Source organism: Canis lupus, chromosome 17 (genome assembly GCF_011100685.1).
Source record: "Canis lupus familiaris isolate Mischka breed German Shepherd chromosome 17, alternate assembly UU_Cfam_GSD_1.0, whole genome shotgun sequence".
Lineage (NCBI taxonomy): Eukaryota > Metazoa > Chordata > Mammalia > Carnivora > Canidae > Canis > Canis lupus.
The window spans coordinates 22,799,307-22,820,058 of record NC_049238.1 but is presented as its reverse complement, the minus strand read 5'-3'; the positions used below and the strand labels follow the sequence as shown (position 1 = coordinate 22,820,058).

The 20,752-nt window shown below is 38.8% G+C and overlaps 1 protein-coding gene, 1 long non-coding RNA gene and 1 pseudogene across 2 annotated transcripts in view; 1 reads left to right on the top strand and 2 right to left on the bottom strand.

Moving 5' to 3' along the window:
* Window positions 1-20,141, bottom strand: part of WDR43 (WD repeat domain 43) — a 44,177-nt gene extending 24,036 nt beyond the window's left edge. Inside the window, exons 1-6 of the mRNA XM_038561162.1 lie at window positions 19,871-20,141; window positions 12,207-12,344; window positions 9,831-9,952; window positions 4,850-4,970; window positions 3,951-4,090; window positions 418-520 (exon numbers count right to left, since the gene is read on the bottom strand). Coding sequence (XP_038417090.1) covers window positions 418-520; window positions 3,951-4,090; window positions 4,850-4,970; window positions 9,831-9,952; window positions 12,207-12,344; window positions 19,871-20,095 — 849 coding nt within the window. The 5' untranslated portion in view covers window positions 20,096-20,141. The remainder of the gene's footprint in view (window positions 1-417; window positions 521-3,950; window positions 4,091-4,849; window positions 4,971-9,830; window positions 9,953-12,206; window positions 12,345-19,870) is intronic.
* LOC119864026 lies at window positions 4,398-4,482 on the bottom strand (annotated as a pseudogene).
* Window positions 9,115-11,946, top strand: LOC111090555. Its single transcript, XR_005372269.1, has 3 exons — window positions 9,115-9,339; window positions 10,747-10,880; window positions 11,722-11,946. It is a non-coding gene; the product is annotated as an uncharacterized LOC111090555 (long non-coding RNA).
* Window positions 20,142-20,752: the final 611 nt, after the last annotated feature.

Sequence of the window (20,752 nt, the reverse complement as noted above, 5' to 3'; positions counted from 1 at the left end):
AAAAATCATTACTGTCATCAAAATGACAATTGGAGTTTTTGTAAAGTTTAGAAATGAAAGTTTAGGGGAAGAAGTTATTAGTCAAGGAGAATACAGCCTGGAAGTCAAAGGAGCGAAGTCACCACTACCAAGTGCAGAGACTGGCAAAAGGGAACAGGTAGGCCTTGCATGTAAGAGCAGTAGGGATTGCTGAAAACACCTCTGCCTACAGTCCCCATCCCCCATCCATAAGCATTCACCACAGTGATTTACCTTGAACAGTCTAAGCTTACTTCAACAGTCTAAGATTTTTGTTGTATTTTGTTCTTCCTCCCTTGTGTCCCCCTCTTTGCCAAATCATTAAATCATCAATACACTAATTTTAAAAATACAATTTGCAAAACCCAAAAACAAATTCTCAAAAATCAGGCCATTTACCTCTTCTTTATTTTCTGACAAAGCCAAATCAATATACACAGGTTCATCTGTAACTGTAAAAGACATCACTGCATTCTTTTCTTTGTTTTCTGACCGGACCTGCCTAGATAACAAAACCAATGATTAGATAAAAAGAAATTTAAAAAACAAACAAAAAATCATGAGCACCTATGGGGAATCACAACATTAGATTCCCCACAGCTTTTGCATCTTTTCTACAGATCACACTCAGGGACACATCTGTGTCACTGCCATTTACCATGGATGATGCAAGGAAGAGAAAAAGCACTAATGCACTTACGGAGATTTAAACAATGAGTAATATTCTCTATTCTTTTCCACTATTATTTGCCTATCTTGATGCCAGTACCACATTGTATCAATTATTATAGCTTAACAACTCAGGAGATTAGGCAATGTGAGCTCTCCAACTTTTTCTGCTTTTTCAACATTGTTTTGCTCCTCTATGTCCTCTGTATTTTCATTTGAATTTTAAAATCAGACTGTCAATTTCTATAAAAGTTTCTTCTAAGATTTTGACTGGGTTCACACTAAAGCTACAGATTAATCTGAGAATTTTATCACACCACTACGAAGAAGAGAAGAGTCCGGAAACAGACCTATATGTGTATTCACCCAAATGATCCTTATTAATTGTTGATTCCTTGTTTAAGAATTTGCCTACTTGCTAAAATTTATTTATAAACCCCCAAATCAGTACTTGTGGAACTTCCATGGTCTTAACAGGGTATGCTCATAGCAGTGAAAAATAAGAGTTGCTGACAATGTTAAACAAGGCTATCCTCTGACTTACATCAGGTCTCATACGACAAACTAGTATTATTAGTATTATTTAGAATACTAAAAAGATTTTTTAGTGCCATGTTTTTTGCTTTTATGCTTTTTTTGTTGGTGATTTTTTTAAGATATATTTATTTATGATAGACATGGAGAGAAAGAGAGGCAGAGACACAGGAGGAGGGAGAAGCAGGCTCCATGCCGGGAGCCTGACGTGGGACTCGATCCCGGGACTCCAGGATCGCGCCCTGGGCCAAAGGCAGGCACTAAACCGCTGAGCCACCCAGGGATCCCCTTGCTGGTGATTTTGCTTTTAAAATGTCCCCTATGAATGTACCTAAGAGGAAAAAAAGCTGATATTCCTTATGGAAAAAAATATTTGTGCTAGGTAAACTCTGTTCTGGCATGAATTAATCAACTGTGTGTCTGTATAATAAAGTATTATTAAATAGAAACACATAAGACAAGGTTATGTATTGATTAAATGACAAAGATGTGACCAACGAGGCTTGCAGAAACCTAGCCTTGTATTTCCCAGAGAAATAATAATTCAATCTCACCAATTCAGTGCTCATGAGGACTTATTATAACATAACAACTGCAAATAACCAGAACTGACTGTATGTGTATACCCATGTATATGTGCAAACACAGTTCACTGGAAATACTCTTTTCAACAAATGGTACTGGGACACTGAATATTTCCAATACAGAAACATAAATTTCCATCCATTCCTTGGGAATGCAAACTGGTGCAGCCATACTGGAAAACAGCATGCAAGTTCTTCAAAAAAGTGATCCAGCAATCGCATTACTAGGTATTTACCCAAAGAATACAAAACTACTAATTCAAAGGGATACATGCACCCTGATGTTTCTGCAGTAATAAATATCTACAAGAGTCAAATTATGGAAACAGCCCACATGTCCGTCAATTGATGAATAAAGATGATGTGATTCATACATACACACACACACACACACACACACACACAAATGTTGTATTCAATTAAAAAAAATGAAAACTTGCCATTTGCAGAGATATGGGTGGAGCTAGGCATTGTGCCTGCAATTCTCTCCATCTCCCTCTGCCCCCCACATTGCTCTTAAAAAAAAAAAAAAAAAGGCATGCCCTTGTAATGAGCACCAGGTGCTATGTGGAAGCACTGAATCAGCATATTGTAATATTGTACACCAGAAACTAATATTATGCTGTATGTTAACTAACTGGAATTTAAATGAAAACTTTTTTAAGGGATGCCTGGGTGGCTCAACGGTTGAGTGTCTGCTTTTGGCTCAGGGCATGATCCCTGGGTCCTGGGATTGAGTCCCACATCAGCCTCTCCACAGGGAGCCTACTTCTCCCTCTGCCTATTTCTCTGCCTCTCTGTGTCTATCATGAATAAATTAAAATAACAAAACACAAAATTTTCCATAAATGGCCCTCTGGGGCAGCCTTTTAATGTGGGTTTTTAATTTTTCAAGTTTACTCCTCTGTTACCAGGAAGTCCTCAGACCTACACATACAATTTGAGGGATGTTAAAACAAAAATCAACTTCTCTTTTATAGAAGAAATTTTGTGCTAGAGACTTTTAGGTCTAGGGAGCCAAAGAGGTGAAGCATTTTTAAGACTAAGGAGGTTTTGGTGGCAGATTTTAACTTTTTGGCATTACTAATTTCTTAAGTAAGTTTTGAATCTTATGAAACTAAAAGAATTATCCCAATTGGCATGCCTCAAAAACTAGAAACAGGAGAGAAAACCAACACAATGTGATTATAAGAGACATAAACTATGGCTCAGCCAAAAGTTTGAAGGTGAACAGAAGTCCACATTAGGCCTTATGAACCTGTCTCCACCCAACTATGTCAAGATAACATATGTGATAAGGCCCACTTGTATCTGAATATTATGTAGCATAAATTCATAATAACTTGATATGATAGAAGAACACATTCAACTAATTTATTACTAGGATGAGAAAATAGTTTTTTTAAATCTCCACTTATTCTATCCATGAATAGCAGCTTTAAAAAAAAATTAAAAAAAGGTTCACTCTCAGATCTCATAAAATCCAAGAAAACTCTTATTTTCTTCAAATTAAAAATTGCCCGATGGCTATTTAATACCAAATTAACTTTTACTTTTTAAAGTAGTTCCAGGGGGCACCTAGCTGGCTCAGTCAGTAGAGCACATCAATTCTTGATCTCCGGGTTGTAAATTCAAGCCCCACATTGGTTCTAGAGATTACTTAAAAATAAAATCTTAAAAAAAAAAAAATTACGAAAAAAAAGGGGAGAGTTCAAAGGAAAGTTAATAACAGCAACTATTGCAAAAAAGGGGGTGGGGGAGCTACCTGGAGATTTCCAGACAAAGCCAAAGAATTAAATGTCCTCAGTGAAACATCCATAAATAGACATTACTGCACTAACCTAGAAGTCCTATTTCAACAAAATCAGAGATTAGCCCAAATTTTTAAAAGGTTATTTATAACTTGCCCAGTCACAAAAATATTTAGACCACTCTACCTCTAAACAAGCAAGGAGGAGGTTCTATTAAATGCTCTTAAGGTTTTCTTATACCTGTTTTTTTAGGCAGGCTCTATTCTTCGTTACAAGTAAACCTAACATTAAGTACAATCAAATAAGTCTCATATTTATCACTTATATGAACCGTACAGGCTGTGACATATTCTTTCAAGGCAATGCTACCTCCCAGATCCAAAAGACTACATACCAGACGTTGAGTAACCGGTCATGCACTGCTCCAGACAAGAAATAAAGACCTGTGATTCCATCAAACGGCTGGCTCTCATTAGGAGGTCTGATAGTAGTGAAGGTAAGTGATGAAACTGGCGTTGCATGGCCTGTGAAGTGCTAGAGAAAGTCAAATCTCATTTAGGAGAGGGCACAGAGCAGCAACAAAAATTAAGAGTCCATGTGGACGGACCATAAGCAATACATATGATCCATATCTGAAATCAGAACTCCAGGATAAAGGTAACAGCTAAATTGAATTCTAAGTAAGTGAGGTTATTTGTGCTGCATTCCTCTCACTTTTAAAAACTCCATCTGAAAATACTGAAAAATCACAATGTCCTTCTAACTCTCATGGCCCTACTCTTTCTTCCATTTTTGCATTAAAAATCCACTTAATTCTATGCATGTTTAAAGGGATGCCTGGGTGCTCAGACACAGCCAAGGAATTGTAGGTCCTCATTTTACTCTCAGTGAGTCGAAACCACAATTTTAAGGCATCATCACAGCACCAAAAGTACACCCCTGAGCACACTCAAAATGCAGTATTATATCGCTATAGTAAATTCTGCAAATGTACTAAATGCTGGATGTAAGCTAGAAATAAAACTATCATTCTATAGCAGAATAAAAAATTTTTAATTCAAACTCTACTTATTTGCTCATTTTTCAAATGCATTTGAAATTGACACATCTAACCTATTTAATATCAACAAACCAGATTTGGAAGTAACTGCTGTCTACAGATTCTACTATCTGATATGTGTGAAAACAACAAATCTATATTCTTAAAACAATATGCTATGGCTCAGACTTTCTGCCCTTCTCCACACTTACTCTAGATGACTATGAGGCTTACAACTAATTTGATTCACTCACTCTGTAGATTTCTTTGGTCTCCAAAACCCACAGTTTGATTGTTCGGCCAGCTGAAAGCAACATCTTTCCATCTGGGCTAATACACAGGGAGCTGACACTGCTATTGTCGCCTTTCCATTTGCTGTATTGTGAAGAGAAACAAAAACATCTCAATGAATTTGGAGAAAACAGAGCAAAAAGATAACAAAAAACAAATCAGGCATTAAAATATTACTTAAGGTTCAATGCCACATTGCATTCCCTAAAAACCTGTGTCAAGTGACTAACCACAGAAGTACACTAAGGTAAAGCCTGGCCAATAAAACAAATTCTCAAGAAGTAACCAGAAAATGTAAGAGTAAGAGTTTTAAAAATGTAAAATGAGAAGTTGTGCCCCCTGTGATCTATGAAGTAGATTTTGTGAATGTCCAGGAAACTCTATCAGGCTGACTGGACCACAAGTCCATCCTATCCCCACCATGGTTCCTGCACTCTGTGGAAGGGTGGCCTTTAGTTTACTTAGCAACACAAATTATTTCTCAAGCTACAGTCCAAAAAAGTTATTTCTATCCCAAATCAACATAGATATACCCCAATCTGACAGAGCAAAATAAATTAGGTCTAGATGATCCCCTTCCAATACTTTAAACATGAGTAGCAACATGAATCTTTGCAGGTTGTCACACACATTAATATATTTATACACAACAAGGAGCTTGGCTATTCACTTATAAAATCAAGAAACAACAGTAGCAATCTTCTCCCAAAAAAGGTTAGTTATAAAGTAAAAGAAAACATACTGCTCTGCCAGTCACATTGGAATATGTCAAATTACTCATTTGGAAAAACAAAAGTAGATTCCTCTCTTACACTACACACAAAAAAAAACTGATTAAACTAAAACTGATGAAAATTAAGTATTAAAAAATGTATAGGAGAGTGTTTTTACAATCCTGGCTTAGGAAAGACCTTCCAAAGCAGTTACAAACCATAAATCATAATGGGAAAAATAATCTGATTTAAATAAATAAAACTTCTGTACTACAAATCATATATTTAAAAGCAAAAGGCTAGAAAATATCAAAAATATAAACTATGAGAAAAGGATTAATATTCAAAATACATGAATAGCTCTTTATATTAAAAAAAATAACTCAAGTCCAAAAAAAGAACTCAAAATAAAAACACATGAAAGAAATAAACAGACAATTCATACAAGAAATACAAATTGTCAATAAACATGAAAATACTCAACTTTACTAGTAATCAAGGAGAGACAGCAGTAACATAGGAGACCTTTTCCTTTATCCTTTTCAGCTAACACTTTCAACAATTTCTCAGGAATTCCCACAGCTTCAACATTTTATATTCATTATTCCACACATATTCACTTAATATACATATTTAAAAAAAGACAGGGTCACCACCTGACAAGCTTCCTTGAATCTACCTTCCCACTCAGCACTGAAACAGTCACAGAACTACCAATGCCACAGCTCCCCCCTTCCACCACCAAACCCCACCCCCCCCATTAAGAGCTGTGCAACTCAGAAAGTAACCTCCTACACATCAGTATCACCTGAGAACTTATTAGAATTTGACTCCCAAACCCCACCTGGACCTACTGAATCAGCTGTCTGCGCAAGTAATTAACATGCACATCACAGCACTAAAAGATTTCTCTGTAGAAAATGTGACTGAGGGCAAAGTAATAACCCACACAATCTGACATTTGAAGGCTTCCTCATCACTCTACAAATGAAGCCCACAATTGGGCCACCCACCCACACAGGCCTTCCAATCGGCTTTTTAATATTTTATTTTCAAATAACAGGCAGCCAAGGATCCTCAGTCATTTGAAGAATGCCTTTAACATAGAAGAAGCTAAAATAAAAAATCACAACACATCTTTAAGAGGGAGATGATATAAGGAATAAAAGAAAAATACTTTAAATCCTGTAATTATTATCTTCAGAGAGTTAGAAAATATTATATCCATGAAGGAAACATGAAGCAACCAAAAGAAATATTAAAAGAACAAAAACAAAGCTCCCAGAAGGTAAAAGTATGGGTAGAGAAATTTAAAAATTGGCTACAAGATTGAAAGATGAAATAGGGGAAATCTCCTCCGTAACAAAAGAAAAGGACAAAAGGGAAAATAAGAATAAATTTAAGGGATTAGTCCAGGAGATAACATCTATGTAAGGGTAGGTTACACTAGAGAAAGGTCAAAGACAACAGAGGGATGAAATTGTCAAATAAACTGTACAAGGAAAAATGAAGAACATGAATACTCCCAGGGGAAATGGTCCCTTGAGTAATTCACTAATTAACTAAAAACACACTGGATATTTTAGAACATAAAGATAATTAATACTGAAAACTAAAAACCAATGAACCATAAATAAACAAATCAATGAACCAATGCTTCAAAATCCTGAGTTATTTCCAACCTAAAATTCTCTCTTCACACTAAGTCAACTGTGAGGATACAATAAAGTCGTCGGTAGATGCACAAAATCTCAGTAAATTTACTGTCCACATACTTGTCTTAGGAAGCTACCAATTAGTGGATTTCACAAAAAAGAGAAGAGTAATCCAACGAAGAGAAAATGGGATCCAAGAAATAGAGGTTCCATCTGACAAAGAGAATTCTCAGGATAATAATGAAAGAAAATCCCAGGATCATCACTGATCAGCAGAACCTGGAAGAAAGCTGAGAAGTCCTCCAAGAAATAGATGAACCTGGAGGGAAGCCTTCAGAAATAAATATAACTGGTATAACTGGTATGTCTGGGTGGCTCAGCAGTTGAGGGTCTGCCTTCAACTCAAGGTGTGATCCTAGGGGTCCTAGGATGGAGTCGGAGCCTGCTTCTCCCTCTGCCTATGTCTCTACTTCTCTCTCAGTGTCTCTCATGAATAAAATCTTTAAAATAAATAAATAAAAATAAATAAATATAACTGATTAACTGATGTGTCCCCCAAATAACATCCTACTGTGAAAGTGAAAATGAGCAAATAATAGGTATATACAAAACTAAGCAAACGAACAGTAAGGCAACTCTATGACCTAAGAAAAGCAGTTTCATGCCAAAAAATAATATAAACCTGGTAGAGTACAAGGCTTATCTGTAATATTTAATGCAAACAATGAACAGCCCTTCATCAAAAAGCTGTGATGTAACAATACTGAGAGAATGAAAAGAGGAGAGGCTAGAGGCTAAGAGCTAAATTCTCATCTTGCATAGTAGGAAGTCAACACATAATAACTAAAATGGAACACGGAATCTATTAACAGTAGCCTAAGAATGCCAATAATGAAGGTAGAAACACGGTATCGTATGGGACATAGTGGGGATGAGAGTTCAGGCTCAGATCCAACCTATTTCTGGGATTAAACCCAACACTGTAGAATGTGAACAAGAGCCTTGAACATTAGTAGCCCTTATGTGAAGCACATACAGTTGCAGGGGCCCCACCCAGACATAGTAGAGAATCTCCACAGGTATTTCTGACAGTCATCAGTGGGGAAAATACTGCCACAGATAAATGGAGGTACAATATTTATGGAACCTCCAGGCAGATGACCTGTTCATCTGCACCTCCTGCCCCAAGCCCTCCTTCAAATTCTAAGCCTCTATCACCACTCCACCTGCTTGACTTTCATGTATTATTTCAAATTCAACTTGTCTGAAAACTCAAAACCATTTTGCTCTTCTGGCTGTAATTTCCATGAACTGAACCACTACTCCCCTGGTAAATTCACAAAGCTGAAAAGTTAAGAGTTACATTTAACTTCTTTCTGTTACTTAATACCCCCTTCCATGTTACCCAAATGTTCTTAGTTAGTATCTTTTCCATTTTCACCTCTCACTTAACCATCCCACTCTTGAACTACTACAACCACCTGGAATCTGGCTCCTTTGCCTTTGAACCAGATCTTTTCCATTTATTCTACACAATGCTGGCAGATCACCTTTTCCTAAAGTATCATCTTGGTAACTTTATTCTTAAGACATGAAGTTCAGGGATGCCTGGGTGGCTCAGAGGGTGAGTGTCTGCCTTTGGCTCAGGTTGTGATCCTGGAGTGCCGAGATGGAGTCCCACATCAGGCTTCCTGCATGGAGCCTGCTTCTCCCTTTGCCTGTGTCTCTGCCTCTCTCCCTCTATGTCTCTCATGTATAAAGAAATAAAATCTTTAAAAAAAAAAAAAACAAAAAAACCCATGACGTTCAGTGGCACTCTCTCCTGCTTATGACATAGAATCTAGAACTCCAAGAAAACAACTTTAAAACAGCAGGAAAACACTGGGCCAGAATCCAAGACAGCAGGATAAGAACTTCTTTCCTGCCACTTACTAGCTAGAAGACCACAGGCTTCATTATCGTTCCTAGGGTCCTCATCTGCTTAAGCTGAACTAATTCAACATTTACTAAACATCTACTATAAAGCCTATCATAGGATTAGGTGCTTGAACTAGAAAAGTTGTCGGAGACTTTTATGTATGACAGGTAAGGCCAGACTCTTAAGATACTTTGGCCCATATCCTCTACCAGCCATTATTCCCTAGTATGTAAATCCTCTAAATCTTTCACGTCCCTTTCTCCTAGCCTTGGTCTTGCCATCTCCCCACCTTCCTCCCCTGCCCCCCAAAGGATTCTTCTACCCTCCTCATTTCAAATCTTACCTCTCCTAAAGGCCAAATCAAATCCCTTCTCTACCACCAGGCCTTGCCAACACTATCCAACTCATGGATATGTCTTATGGTACGTCTTGTGCAATTATTTTACTCTCATCTAACATTAATGTATTAAAATCTTACAAGCCTGATTAAAAAGTTATTTGACAGCCTATAACCTCATTAGTATTTATCTACATTCTGTGTGTCCAAAATCAAACTTGACCTACAGCCAAGAACAGTCTTTGATTGGTCAACTCTAATGCATTTTCAACAATAACCAAGTTACCCCTCCAATAGCATGGAACCATCAACATTACTCACCACTTTACTTTGCATGTCTGTGTATTCCATTCCACAATATATTTATCATCTGAACAACTATACAAACAACCATTATCTTGATGCCACTGTATGCAGTTGACCTTGTTGTCATGTCCACCACTCTACAGATTAAAAAAAAAAAAGATTAAAAGAAAAAAAACACACCTGATATAATTACACATCCTGGAATAATTAATAACAGCCAATAAAAAAGACAGGCTTTAATGTAACTAAAAACACCCTAACCTACATCTACCCATTTCCAAAATCAAAAAAGAGATAAATCACCTATAAATACATCAAGTGTCAACTTTCCCTTTTTTTCTGGAAAAATATACTTCCACATCATAAGTCAAAGGATTCTAGTTCTAAATGCCACTTGCTTGACAGGAATGCCATCACTAAGACAAGATAAAATACTTTGTGTACAGTGGCAGTTTGTGACAATTGAGTGAATAGTCAAATCTCAGATTTTAAAGTCCGTATTTAAGATAAAAGGCATGTCTAGCCAAAACTATCCTTGAAAATTCTTTTTTAAAAAAACTACCAAAACCATCTCTCAATAAAGAAATCAGTTTCTTCAGGTAAACATTAAATATTTCCTCATGTTATGGAAGATACCATACCAACGATACTTTAAACATTCAACACAGCTAGATGATCACTCACTCAGCAGCAAACAGGAATGGAGACATCAACAGGGGAAGGGCAAGTTCAACTCTCCCACCAACCTCACACACATTCCAGGACAAACTCATTCAGTAGAATAAGGTTGTTACATCATCTAAACTGTGAGCAATTATGATTTTCACTTTTCTACTTAAATTCACATTACAATTAAATGAATACATGAATCACCATCATGTACTTATGTAAGCTAAGAATAAAACTCAAAATCACTACTTCTATTACATAGATTGCTCCAACCTCAAAAGAAAAATACTTCTATATATCAAGTTCAGCTATGTCCTTTCCCGAGAATGAGCTATCGACTCAAGGAACTAAGTCCTGTATCACTGACACAAAGAACTGAATAAAGGATATAAACAGGTAAATTCTGTAGAAAAAATTTAGTAAGAAAATAAGATTTTCCAAGTTAGTATACTATGCATAAAAAGCCTTAACATTTTGACTCATTAATTACAGATTAGTAATTCTGGGAATCCATGTAAACAGCAAACAAAATATTTAACAACAAAAAACTGGAAGACACTTTAATTCTCAGTAATTATTAAATCACCAAGGGATTATCTAATTTAGTAGGATTTTAGGCAGTCATTGAAACTAGTCCTTGGCATATATGAAAACTGCTCATGTTGTAATTTAATGGGAAATACCAGGAAATGAAATAGATGAGTAGAACTATACTGCTTAAACACATGCATAAAGAAACACACAATCTATTAAACATCTCTCAGTGATAGAACAATTTTTTTCCCTTTTCAACATTATGTAGTTCCAAATTATCTATGGAGAATGTTACTTAAAATAGAAAACACTTTAATTCATACATACATAAAGCATTCCTATATAAAACAGAAGCTCAGGGAACACCAAAAACATAATGTAATAGATAACGTCTGAAACAAATTATGCTACATTAAATCACTGCCCTGTAGTGCCAAACTCTCACTTTGTTCTGTGATGCTGAGGCTGGAACTCCAGACCACATTCCTGCTTCGCCAGCTAGGTGGCCAGGAGGCTCCACCAATAAGGCGTGCTAGAGGGAGATAAGGCTGAAAGAGGAACAAGGAACTTGTTCTATCCTGTCTACTAGTGTGCATCAGCCAGGTGTTTCTTTACCCTAGCAGAGAAATCCTTTCAGTAGCGGCTGAACCCAATATGCAATTGTTCTAATATCTGAGGAACTAGTCTCCTCTCCTCTCTTCAGAGACCCCCGCAGTCAGCTAGAGCTCTGTCCTCAGAGGTCTGGACCGCAAACCCACGGGGTCACTCCTCCACAAGAGACAGCAGCAAAGAGAGCAACACCTGCTCCTCAAAGGTCTGCATTTCAGCAGTGATCCCAACTGCCTCCTTTGTCCCCCAGCCCAAAAGGTGGTAAGCGCTTTCCTGCAGTCACAATTTGTGGTACCTAGAATTCTTTTTACCCTTTATTTTAAACCTCGTCATATAAATAAATAAATAAACAAAGCTCGTCAACAGTTCTTCATATTCTAGCCTATAATAAAGATTATGTTACCTATTATAGCTATTAACAAACATTACCACAATTTTAAAGGTGGGGGCAGAAAAATGCCCCATGGTGTAGATCCTGTAACATTATTCTGTTGTTTTTAATAAATCTCTAATAATCAGTTTCTTCATCATTTCTTTTATATACAATACACATACACACACACACATATCTATACTTACTATCAATTTACTGTGTAATTCTCCTTTCACTGTACTGTATAATAAAATACTACCAACTGCTGTACCAAGGGCCAACAAGTCAATCTGGTTACTCGTTCCTATAGCTTCTGATTTCCTTTTTTTCCTCTGGGGACTTTCCTAGGGGGGGAAAAAACAAATGGTTCATTTTGTATTTCAAACACAAGACATCATTAACACATAAATGTAAATGCCCACTAACCCACAAATGAAATGACCGCTACCAAAAGACACTTACCATAGAGGGGGAATGGACAACTCTGAAATGCTTTCTCACTATGGGGGGGGGGGGGGGGGGGGGGAGAGACACACTCCAATGGGAAGAAGAGCTTACAATTCTTTGTCCCTGTCTCCTACCTCTCTGGAAGGAACGGGACAAATAAGACATGCTCTTGGTATTCTCTTAAAAGGTCCAAGCAGTCTCCTTGATGCTTCTACTTCTCAGAAATGAACCACTCGTGACAGTTCCAAGTGAAGCCTCCACTCTCAAGCAGAGATGACAGATGCATACCAGAGCAATCAACACTTCCTTTTTGTGTTCCCTCCTCATCTTTGTGTTCTAGCTTCATTCTCAGGAAAGGGTACTCAAATGTTTTTATAAACATACATTTACTTCAGTTTCAGTCAAAAAATAGTTGTAACTAGTAGAGTACACTAAAGTTGCTATATCATGTGACAATTAAGGGTGGTGAGTCTGAGTGTTCCTCGTGGTCTTGGTGATCCCAATGACTTACGAGGCACAAGTTCCAACCTAGTGTCATAATGCCACAAAACTACTTTTGATTTACTTCAAAAATAATACTAACAACTCCTGTCTGTCCAAAGATAATCAAGATCACAACTTCAGAGTATTACATCAGAGTTTACAACGCTGAAAATTTGTAATTTCAGAACTTCTCTTACATATGATGTTTTTTAAATTAAAGCTTGCCAGCCTTTGCTTTAGCATAAAGCTCTAAGAAATCCGTTCTTTTAACATAAAACAGACCACTACCTCAGGAAAAAGAACATTCTCTCAATAGTGCAAGATCTTTGTTCTATAGTACAAAGCAGCAGCCCAGCCAGGATACATAAAAATTTGCCCAACCCAAAAATCGCCAATGAAAACTACGATGTTTCAGGTGTGTAAAGAATATCAAGAGTAGATTTTAAAGTACTCTCCATTTTTTTTCTCTTAGTTATAGGGATGTTGCATTTGAAGAACTGTATTCACTAGACACACTTAGGTCAACAAAAGTAAAAAGATTTAACAATAGTAACTTTTTACACATATAGAAAATACACATTTTGCAAGTCCAAAGAAATGTATCTACATTAATAATAAACCCCAAAGAAAAGTTACAATTAAAAGCCAAGTATAAAACTATCTGATGGTCTTATCAGCAACATTTAATTTACTTGAAACATTGAAACTTTAGCACAAGCAATGTCCTAGGTCCCACCTTCATTCAGTTCAATGAATGTTTAAATCTACCTCTGAATGATCCCACCAGGCAGATGAGGTTTCTGCACAAGGTTATGAATACAAACAACTATTTCAGGCAACAGCAGTGGGGGAAAGCATACCAACCTCCTACTATACTTCATCAGGTTCTAGAAATTACTTCTCCAACTCTTGGTTTTCCCAAATCAAGTTAAAAATGATCTCACACTGAGGTTTCTAATGTGTGAAACACAGGCTGGTCCAAATACGTGTGTTTTTCTACAGATATGAATTTGCATTAAAAAGCACATAAAGGGGTGTCTTCCAACTTCCTCAGTTGGAAGAGCACACAACTTGATCTTAGGTTGTGAGTTCAAACCTCATGCTGGGTGTAGAGATTTTTTTTAACAAGACAAAAAAATTAAATAAAAAGCACCAAGAAATTTTAGATATTAAACATTAACATATTCAAATCCTAATTTCCCTATCAACAAAATCTGTGTATTTTGGGAGAAGCAAGCAGAGGCAATTGGAAGAGCATCCACAGAACCTATGCTCAATTTTGAGGATCACTGGTCTAAGCGAACAATGCATCTCAAAGAACTACTGACATATTTTCTCAGAGTTGGACGATCTTTTTAAAAATCACTTTCCAGTTAGCAGGATGAGCATGTCTGAACAGGTCAACCAAGTAAGTTTATAAAAGCAATGTGCATTTTTTTAAAAAGATTTTATGTATTTATTCATGAGAGACATATAGAAAGAGAGAGAGGCAGAGACACAGGCAGAGGGAGAAGCAGGCTCCATGCAAGGAGCCCGACATGGGACTTGATCCCAGGTCTCCAGGATCACACCCTGGGCTGCAGGCGGCGCTAAACCGCTGCACCACTGGGGCTGCCTAGCAATGTGCATTTTAGTAAATCTACTATTTTAAATATTACCAAGAATATAGTGCTGACGATTATAGATTATGACAGACCTTTGCTGGCATTTTCTTTCTGAACTTGTTGGTCCTATGATCAGAAAGTTCAGTGACTCCCCAGAGAAGAATGAATCAATACAAGCAACTGTCTGGTATTCAAAAGCATCTGCAATTTGCCTCCAGACCACCTTTTCCAATCTTCTTTCCAATTCCATCTTTATATTACACTCCCTAATCACTAATACTTTCCCATTTTGCTTCTGCTTTTCCCTCAACTTGGAGGGACCTTTTCCTGCTCACTTCAATTTTATTTTGGTTAAAGATCTAGTATCCATGCCTCAAGGTCCACTGTCTCATCCCTCCACAAAAACTTCTTTCTCTTAAGGTATACATCATACTGTGCTTCTCACTACAGACACAGTATATCTGAATTGTCTATTTCTTCCCTAATGTGTCTCAGTCACATGCAATTTTACTTCCTCTGAAGTACCTAGCACAATGTCATGTACACACTCATTACACATGTAAATACATAAAGTAATGAAAAGGGTAAGCTAAAACTTTAGTTTACATTTGTGACTGGAAAATCTGGAGTTCCTAGAGGTACCAGGAGTGAAGACCCAAAAGTTGTGATTTCTCTCTTTTTTAAAAGATTTTATTTATTTGAGAGAGGGAGAAAGAGTGAATGAATAGGGGAGAGGGGAAAAGAGAGAAGCAGGCTCCCCCACTGAGCAGGGAGCCAAACTTGGGGCTTGATCCCAGGGCCCTGGGATTATGACCCAAGCCCAAGACAGACACTTAACCAACTGAGCCACCCAGGCGCCCAGAAATGTGATTTCTTAAAGAGTCTTTTTCAATGTGAAGAGTCTGACTAGGTTACGCAATAAAGAGTAGCACCAGTCTGAAAAAGTTTATCAGCACGTGATCCAGAAGGCAGTAAGAAGGCTGAGTGAGAATCTCAAGGGGCTAAGTGCATGATTTACAAAAGCAAGACATAGGGCAGATGTGGTGAAGACAGGAGGAAAAAAAAAAAAAAACCCAAGTGATAAATCTGAGTTTGATCAATTAGGCAATGAGTTTTTAGACTGAGTTCCCAGAGTAAGAAGAGTTTACATGGAGAGCCAATACACACACTCATAAAAACATATGTATATATAATTGAAACAGGCTCCACAAAAAACTTACTCTTTCCCATGCTAAATACACCATTTTTTTAACTCTATCACAAGCCACTAAATCTGTTTCATAATCTACTAATAGATCAAAACCTATTTTTGAAAAATCCTGACCTCTAGACACTGAAAATTATGCCCAAGTTTCAAGTTCCATTCTGCAATTAGTCTCCTACCCCTTTTCTTGGCCTACCTTACTGTCACTTCTCTGGCAAATGTTTAAGTTTCATGGATAACTGTGAACAAAATGTGTGCATTTTACATGTAATTACACAGTATTTATATTGAAAACAAATTCTGATAACCAGGAACTTCTATTCCTGCCAACAGGATCTCATCTGCAAATTTTCCCTTGTTTTGAGGTTTAAATACTAGGAAGACCCTAAGATAAAGCATCATATATTCACAAACACAACTGGACTGTACTATATCTCCTAGGGATGGGAATAGGAATACTCAACTCAGATTCCTCCTAGAAACATTCTTAACGCTACTGTGCTTGCCCTGTCTCATGTCTGAAATGCCATGTGCTTCGTTCAACAAGCACTAAGCTGTGTGAGATCATTTTAACTGCAGTGACAGCAAAGCAGCATAAATACATTTACTGTGGTAGCTGATAGTAGACAAGGTCTGTTTCTTCAGGGCTATAGCCCAGCTAGGAAAGGAAAAGTAGAAAAGTTTGATAGATTTCAGGGGGTGATGAAATAGCAGGGTCAGTGACAGGTGGCTCAGGCACTTACTGTGTGTGGCTTTGGCATATCAATTAACATCTCAGCCTCAGTTTACACACACACACCTGAAGAGCTTTAAAAACAGCATCCATCTATATAGTCCATCAATCTGTTTCCTTGCACTTTTCTTATCATCATTAGAGGTCCTCTCTTCCCAGGTTCCATCAACCAAATGATATGCTCATCTATATGATATGTACAAAAACCCTCTAAACACTATTATGGCATATATAATCATTCTTGGCCAAGAACAAGAAAGAGCAATTTGATTCTTCTAAACATTTAAGAACCATTGCTTTAACTCTTGTAACCCAAGCAACTCAGTACCAACTCCTTTTTCTCCACTCACAGGAGTGATGTCATCAAACTTTGTCCTTGGGTGGCAACTTGCCAATTACTGAACTAGATATAGGATACTCTTACAAAATGATTTACACTGAGGATTGTAGCAGTAAATTATAAAATGAGCCCATAGGGAATGGTCAATGAATCATTCAATAACAACATTTACTGAGCACTTACTACATCAATGATATACACTGCCTCATTTAATTATCTGAGAAGCCTGAAAGGTGGGTAGCATAATCTCCACTTCATGTTTGTTTGTTTTTAAATATTTTATTTATTTATTCATGAGAGACACAGAGAGAAGGTAGAGACATAGGTAGAGGGAGAAGCAGACCCCTCACAGGAGCCCGAGGTGAGACTCACCCCGGAACTCCAAGATCACATCCTGAGCCAAAAGCAGATACTTAACCACTGTGCCACCCAGATATCCCTCCACTTCATGTTTGAGTAACAAAAATCTTAAGGTGTTGGGAATACAGGATAAAATCCTTTCCAAGCCTGAAACTCTAATCCTCAAAGATGTAAAATAAAAGGGTTTAATAAAATGAGAGCATCTTAACATTTCAGTGGCAAGGATCATAACCCAGGGACCTGGGAACAGAGATGAAGCAGCTGCTACAAATCACTCACTTTCTAGCTTTAAAAAAGTCATGTGACTTTATAATTGTATGCCATAATATATGTGTACATTTAAGAGAACCACTTCTCTCTCTAATCTTCAAGTAAAATTAATGCTCTAGGATACATCCCCAATATGATGAAGACTGGATGTTCTTCCTACATTCCCCCCAACTCTCAATTCTATGACTCAAGATCTAGAGTTACAGTGTTAAGAACAGTAGACCAGAAGTCAGGAGACCTTACCCCTGGTGGTCACAGTGTCTTTATTGGTTATTAAAGCTTTGATGAAGTCACTTTGAACTTCCCTAGTGCTGATTCTCAGTTTTTAAAAATTTTATTTCAGGGTATTTCTTAGAGCTGTGTGGCTAAAATGAAAGCATCCAGATAAAATGATACTGAAACCTATACAAACCTTTTTTTTAAGTCAAACTCCTTTTTCAATGAGGCCCTTCAATGAGTGACTTGCTCAATGTGACAAAAGCAAGTGTGAATTGAGTTCTGGATATGAAACCAAATCCAGATATTTTTCTACTATTTCAGAGTGGTACATAATCCAAAACTATGACTTTCAAAAAGAAACTTAAGACGAAGCCAAAGTTTTGTTCTTGAGGCATATAATGTGACATAAGTCAACAGAAAGGCAAAGGGGGACAGGGCAACAAATTTTTGCCAGCCTAATATTAACTATTATTTGTTGTAGGTAATGGAGAACGAAGCTCTAAATACCCGGGTTCTACTCCTGGTTCTATTTTTGGGTTTTTTTTTTTGCAAGTTGCTTAATTTTCCAGAGGCTCAGCTTCTTCTTCAGAAGCAAGGCAAAAAGTTAGTCTTTATCTACCTTCCAGGACTAACCATACAAATACAAGACATTAATTTAAAAAATAAAAAATAAAATAAAAAACCTTGCAGCACTTACATACACCAATCTAAATGTTTCTGCATTATTAAACAAGTTCACCTTCACAACCACTCTATGAGGTGGGTTCTGTTACTCCCATTTTACAAATGAGGAACTAGAGGCACAATTACTACTATGAAGCCAAACCTAGATTTAAATGTAAGTGGTAGAGCTTGGATCCATGTATCTAATCATTGCTCCAGGTTTTCCCTCAGCATCAGTATCACCATCTCTTTACAGGACTGTTAAAACAGAAACATAGAAAACAACTTTAAAAAGGAAAAATATGCAGACTGCTGCAACTAACAATGACGACTATTTTTTTTAAGCCCAAGTTTGCCTTAAGAACCCTGAAAAGGTTAATTTATCAACTAAAGTCACTTCATCTAGAAACTAGGAAAATCTATCTTAACATCTGAAAAATACCTAAACATACTCATCCAAAGCATAGTTAGGTATACCCCTACTTTCAACCTAAAAATTTAGCAGTTCCCCTACGGTAGTCAGATGGGAGTTAAAAATCTGTCTTAAATACTAGCCTCTGAAGTTTTACACACGGTGTCAGCTAAACACTCACAATACCTGATGCTTCCGAATCACATTAGACTGATTCGGTGTGACTACCCTATACCTGCAGCCCCACGTGCATGTGAGTTAGAGCAGACGTGGTCGAGTGACTCAACAGCGAACGGCATCTTACCTGAGATGGGGCCCTAAGAGAGAAGCCTTCCCTAACTTGGCAACGTCCCATCTAAGAGAAACTTCACCTGGATTCACATTCATTACATTAAACCAGCTACTTCGCTTTACCCCCACATCCAAAAGCGGACTTCAGACTTAACGAGGGGGTGCATAAAGGAGGAGCTGAGCAGATGTTAAAAATGAAAAAGCATGAAGTTTCAAATGACTGAGACTGGAAACGAGTCTGAGAAATCAAGAGTTTCAAGAGTGAGAGTCCTACACACTGGACGTGGAAGACAACACGTGGTGAGCCTGCACCCAAGGGTTCTGGGGTGGGGTGGGGGGGTTGGGGGGGCTGTCCGGAAGCAAGGAAACAGGCTTAATTCATTGCAACCGCCTTAGGGAAAGTTGGTGAGCTAGAGAAATCGGAAAAGAGTAGTACAGCCCCAAGGAGGGGCTCTGTCAAAATCCAGGACACCGAAGAGCACATGTTGCTGCGCGAGGACTGGCAGAAGGAAGCCGCCCTGGGGAACCGGGGGCCTACGCGAACATGGCGGCCCCGGCGACAGCGGGGCGCGGGGCTCCGAGCGCAAGGAGCCCGTCGGCGGGGCTCCAGCCTACAGTCCCTCGCATCGGGCCGCGCCCTCTTTCGCTACTCTGCGGGCAGGCCGCACGCGGGACTCGCGAAGTGGACGAGTCCGCGCCGCCGCCGCCGCCGCCGCGCTCCGTGCCTCCTCGCCCCGGGCCTCGGAGGGCCGCGCGACACGCCGGGCCACGCGCCGTCGGGCCGGGGGTGCCGAGGGGCCGCGCCCGGGCGGACGCCCACCCCCCGCCGGCCCGCCCGCTCTACCTTGGCCTGCAGCCGCGCTGGCGCCCAGGCCAGGCAGGTGCAGGTACCGCTGAGGTGCGCGGAAGGCACGTACTCCTGGTGCAGCCTATTGTTGGCGGTCTCCCACACTCGCAGCTGACCGTCGGCAGACGCCAAGGCGAAGTAGGCCTGGTTCAGCGGGGAGAAGGCGCAGGGAACCCCTGCCGGGGACAGGGGGTCGGCAACTCGGCCGCCACCCGCCGCCATTGCTGCCCTGGCTCCGCGGCAGCCACGTGTTCGCCTGTGCGCATGCGCACCGGCACGGGGCGGGGCCTGGAGGGAGGAAGTGGGGCGGGGGGAGCGCAGGGAGCCGAGGGAGTGGCTCTTCGCTGCTCCAGCTCGCGTTGGGTGGGCCCGGCCTGTGGACGGTGGCCCGGAGGACCCAATGCTAGCTTGTTCTGGTTGGTTGGGGGAGGGGACGTGCGGAGGGACTGGACTGCAGGCTGGAGTGCAGGCCAGGTCCTTGAAGAAAAAAAAAAAAAAAAAGGTTTGGTGTTTTGTTTTGTTTTTTAATAACATGATTGAACGAAATGTTTAAAAAAAATAACCACTTATAACTTCATGATTGTAGCAATTGTTTGCATTTTTTCTCATCCACTTCCAGGCTATAACCATGTGTGTATGTGTGTATACATATATACACATAACAGTCTATTCAGTCATAATTGTGTAAAAGTAACGGTAGGATCTGCCATTCACCCCCTCCCTTATTTGGTCAGGATCAATCCCATGTTACTACATCAAATAGACCATTTGTAATGACGCGGTAATATTTCACTAAATCTATGCATTGTGATTCAAGAAATGCCAGCTAGCTATTAATATCAATACAAAATGTTCTGCTCATAGAATAATTATACATAT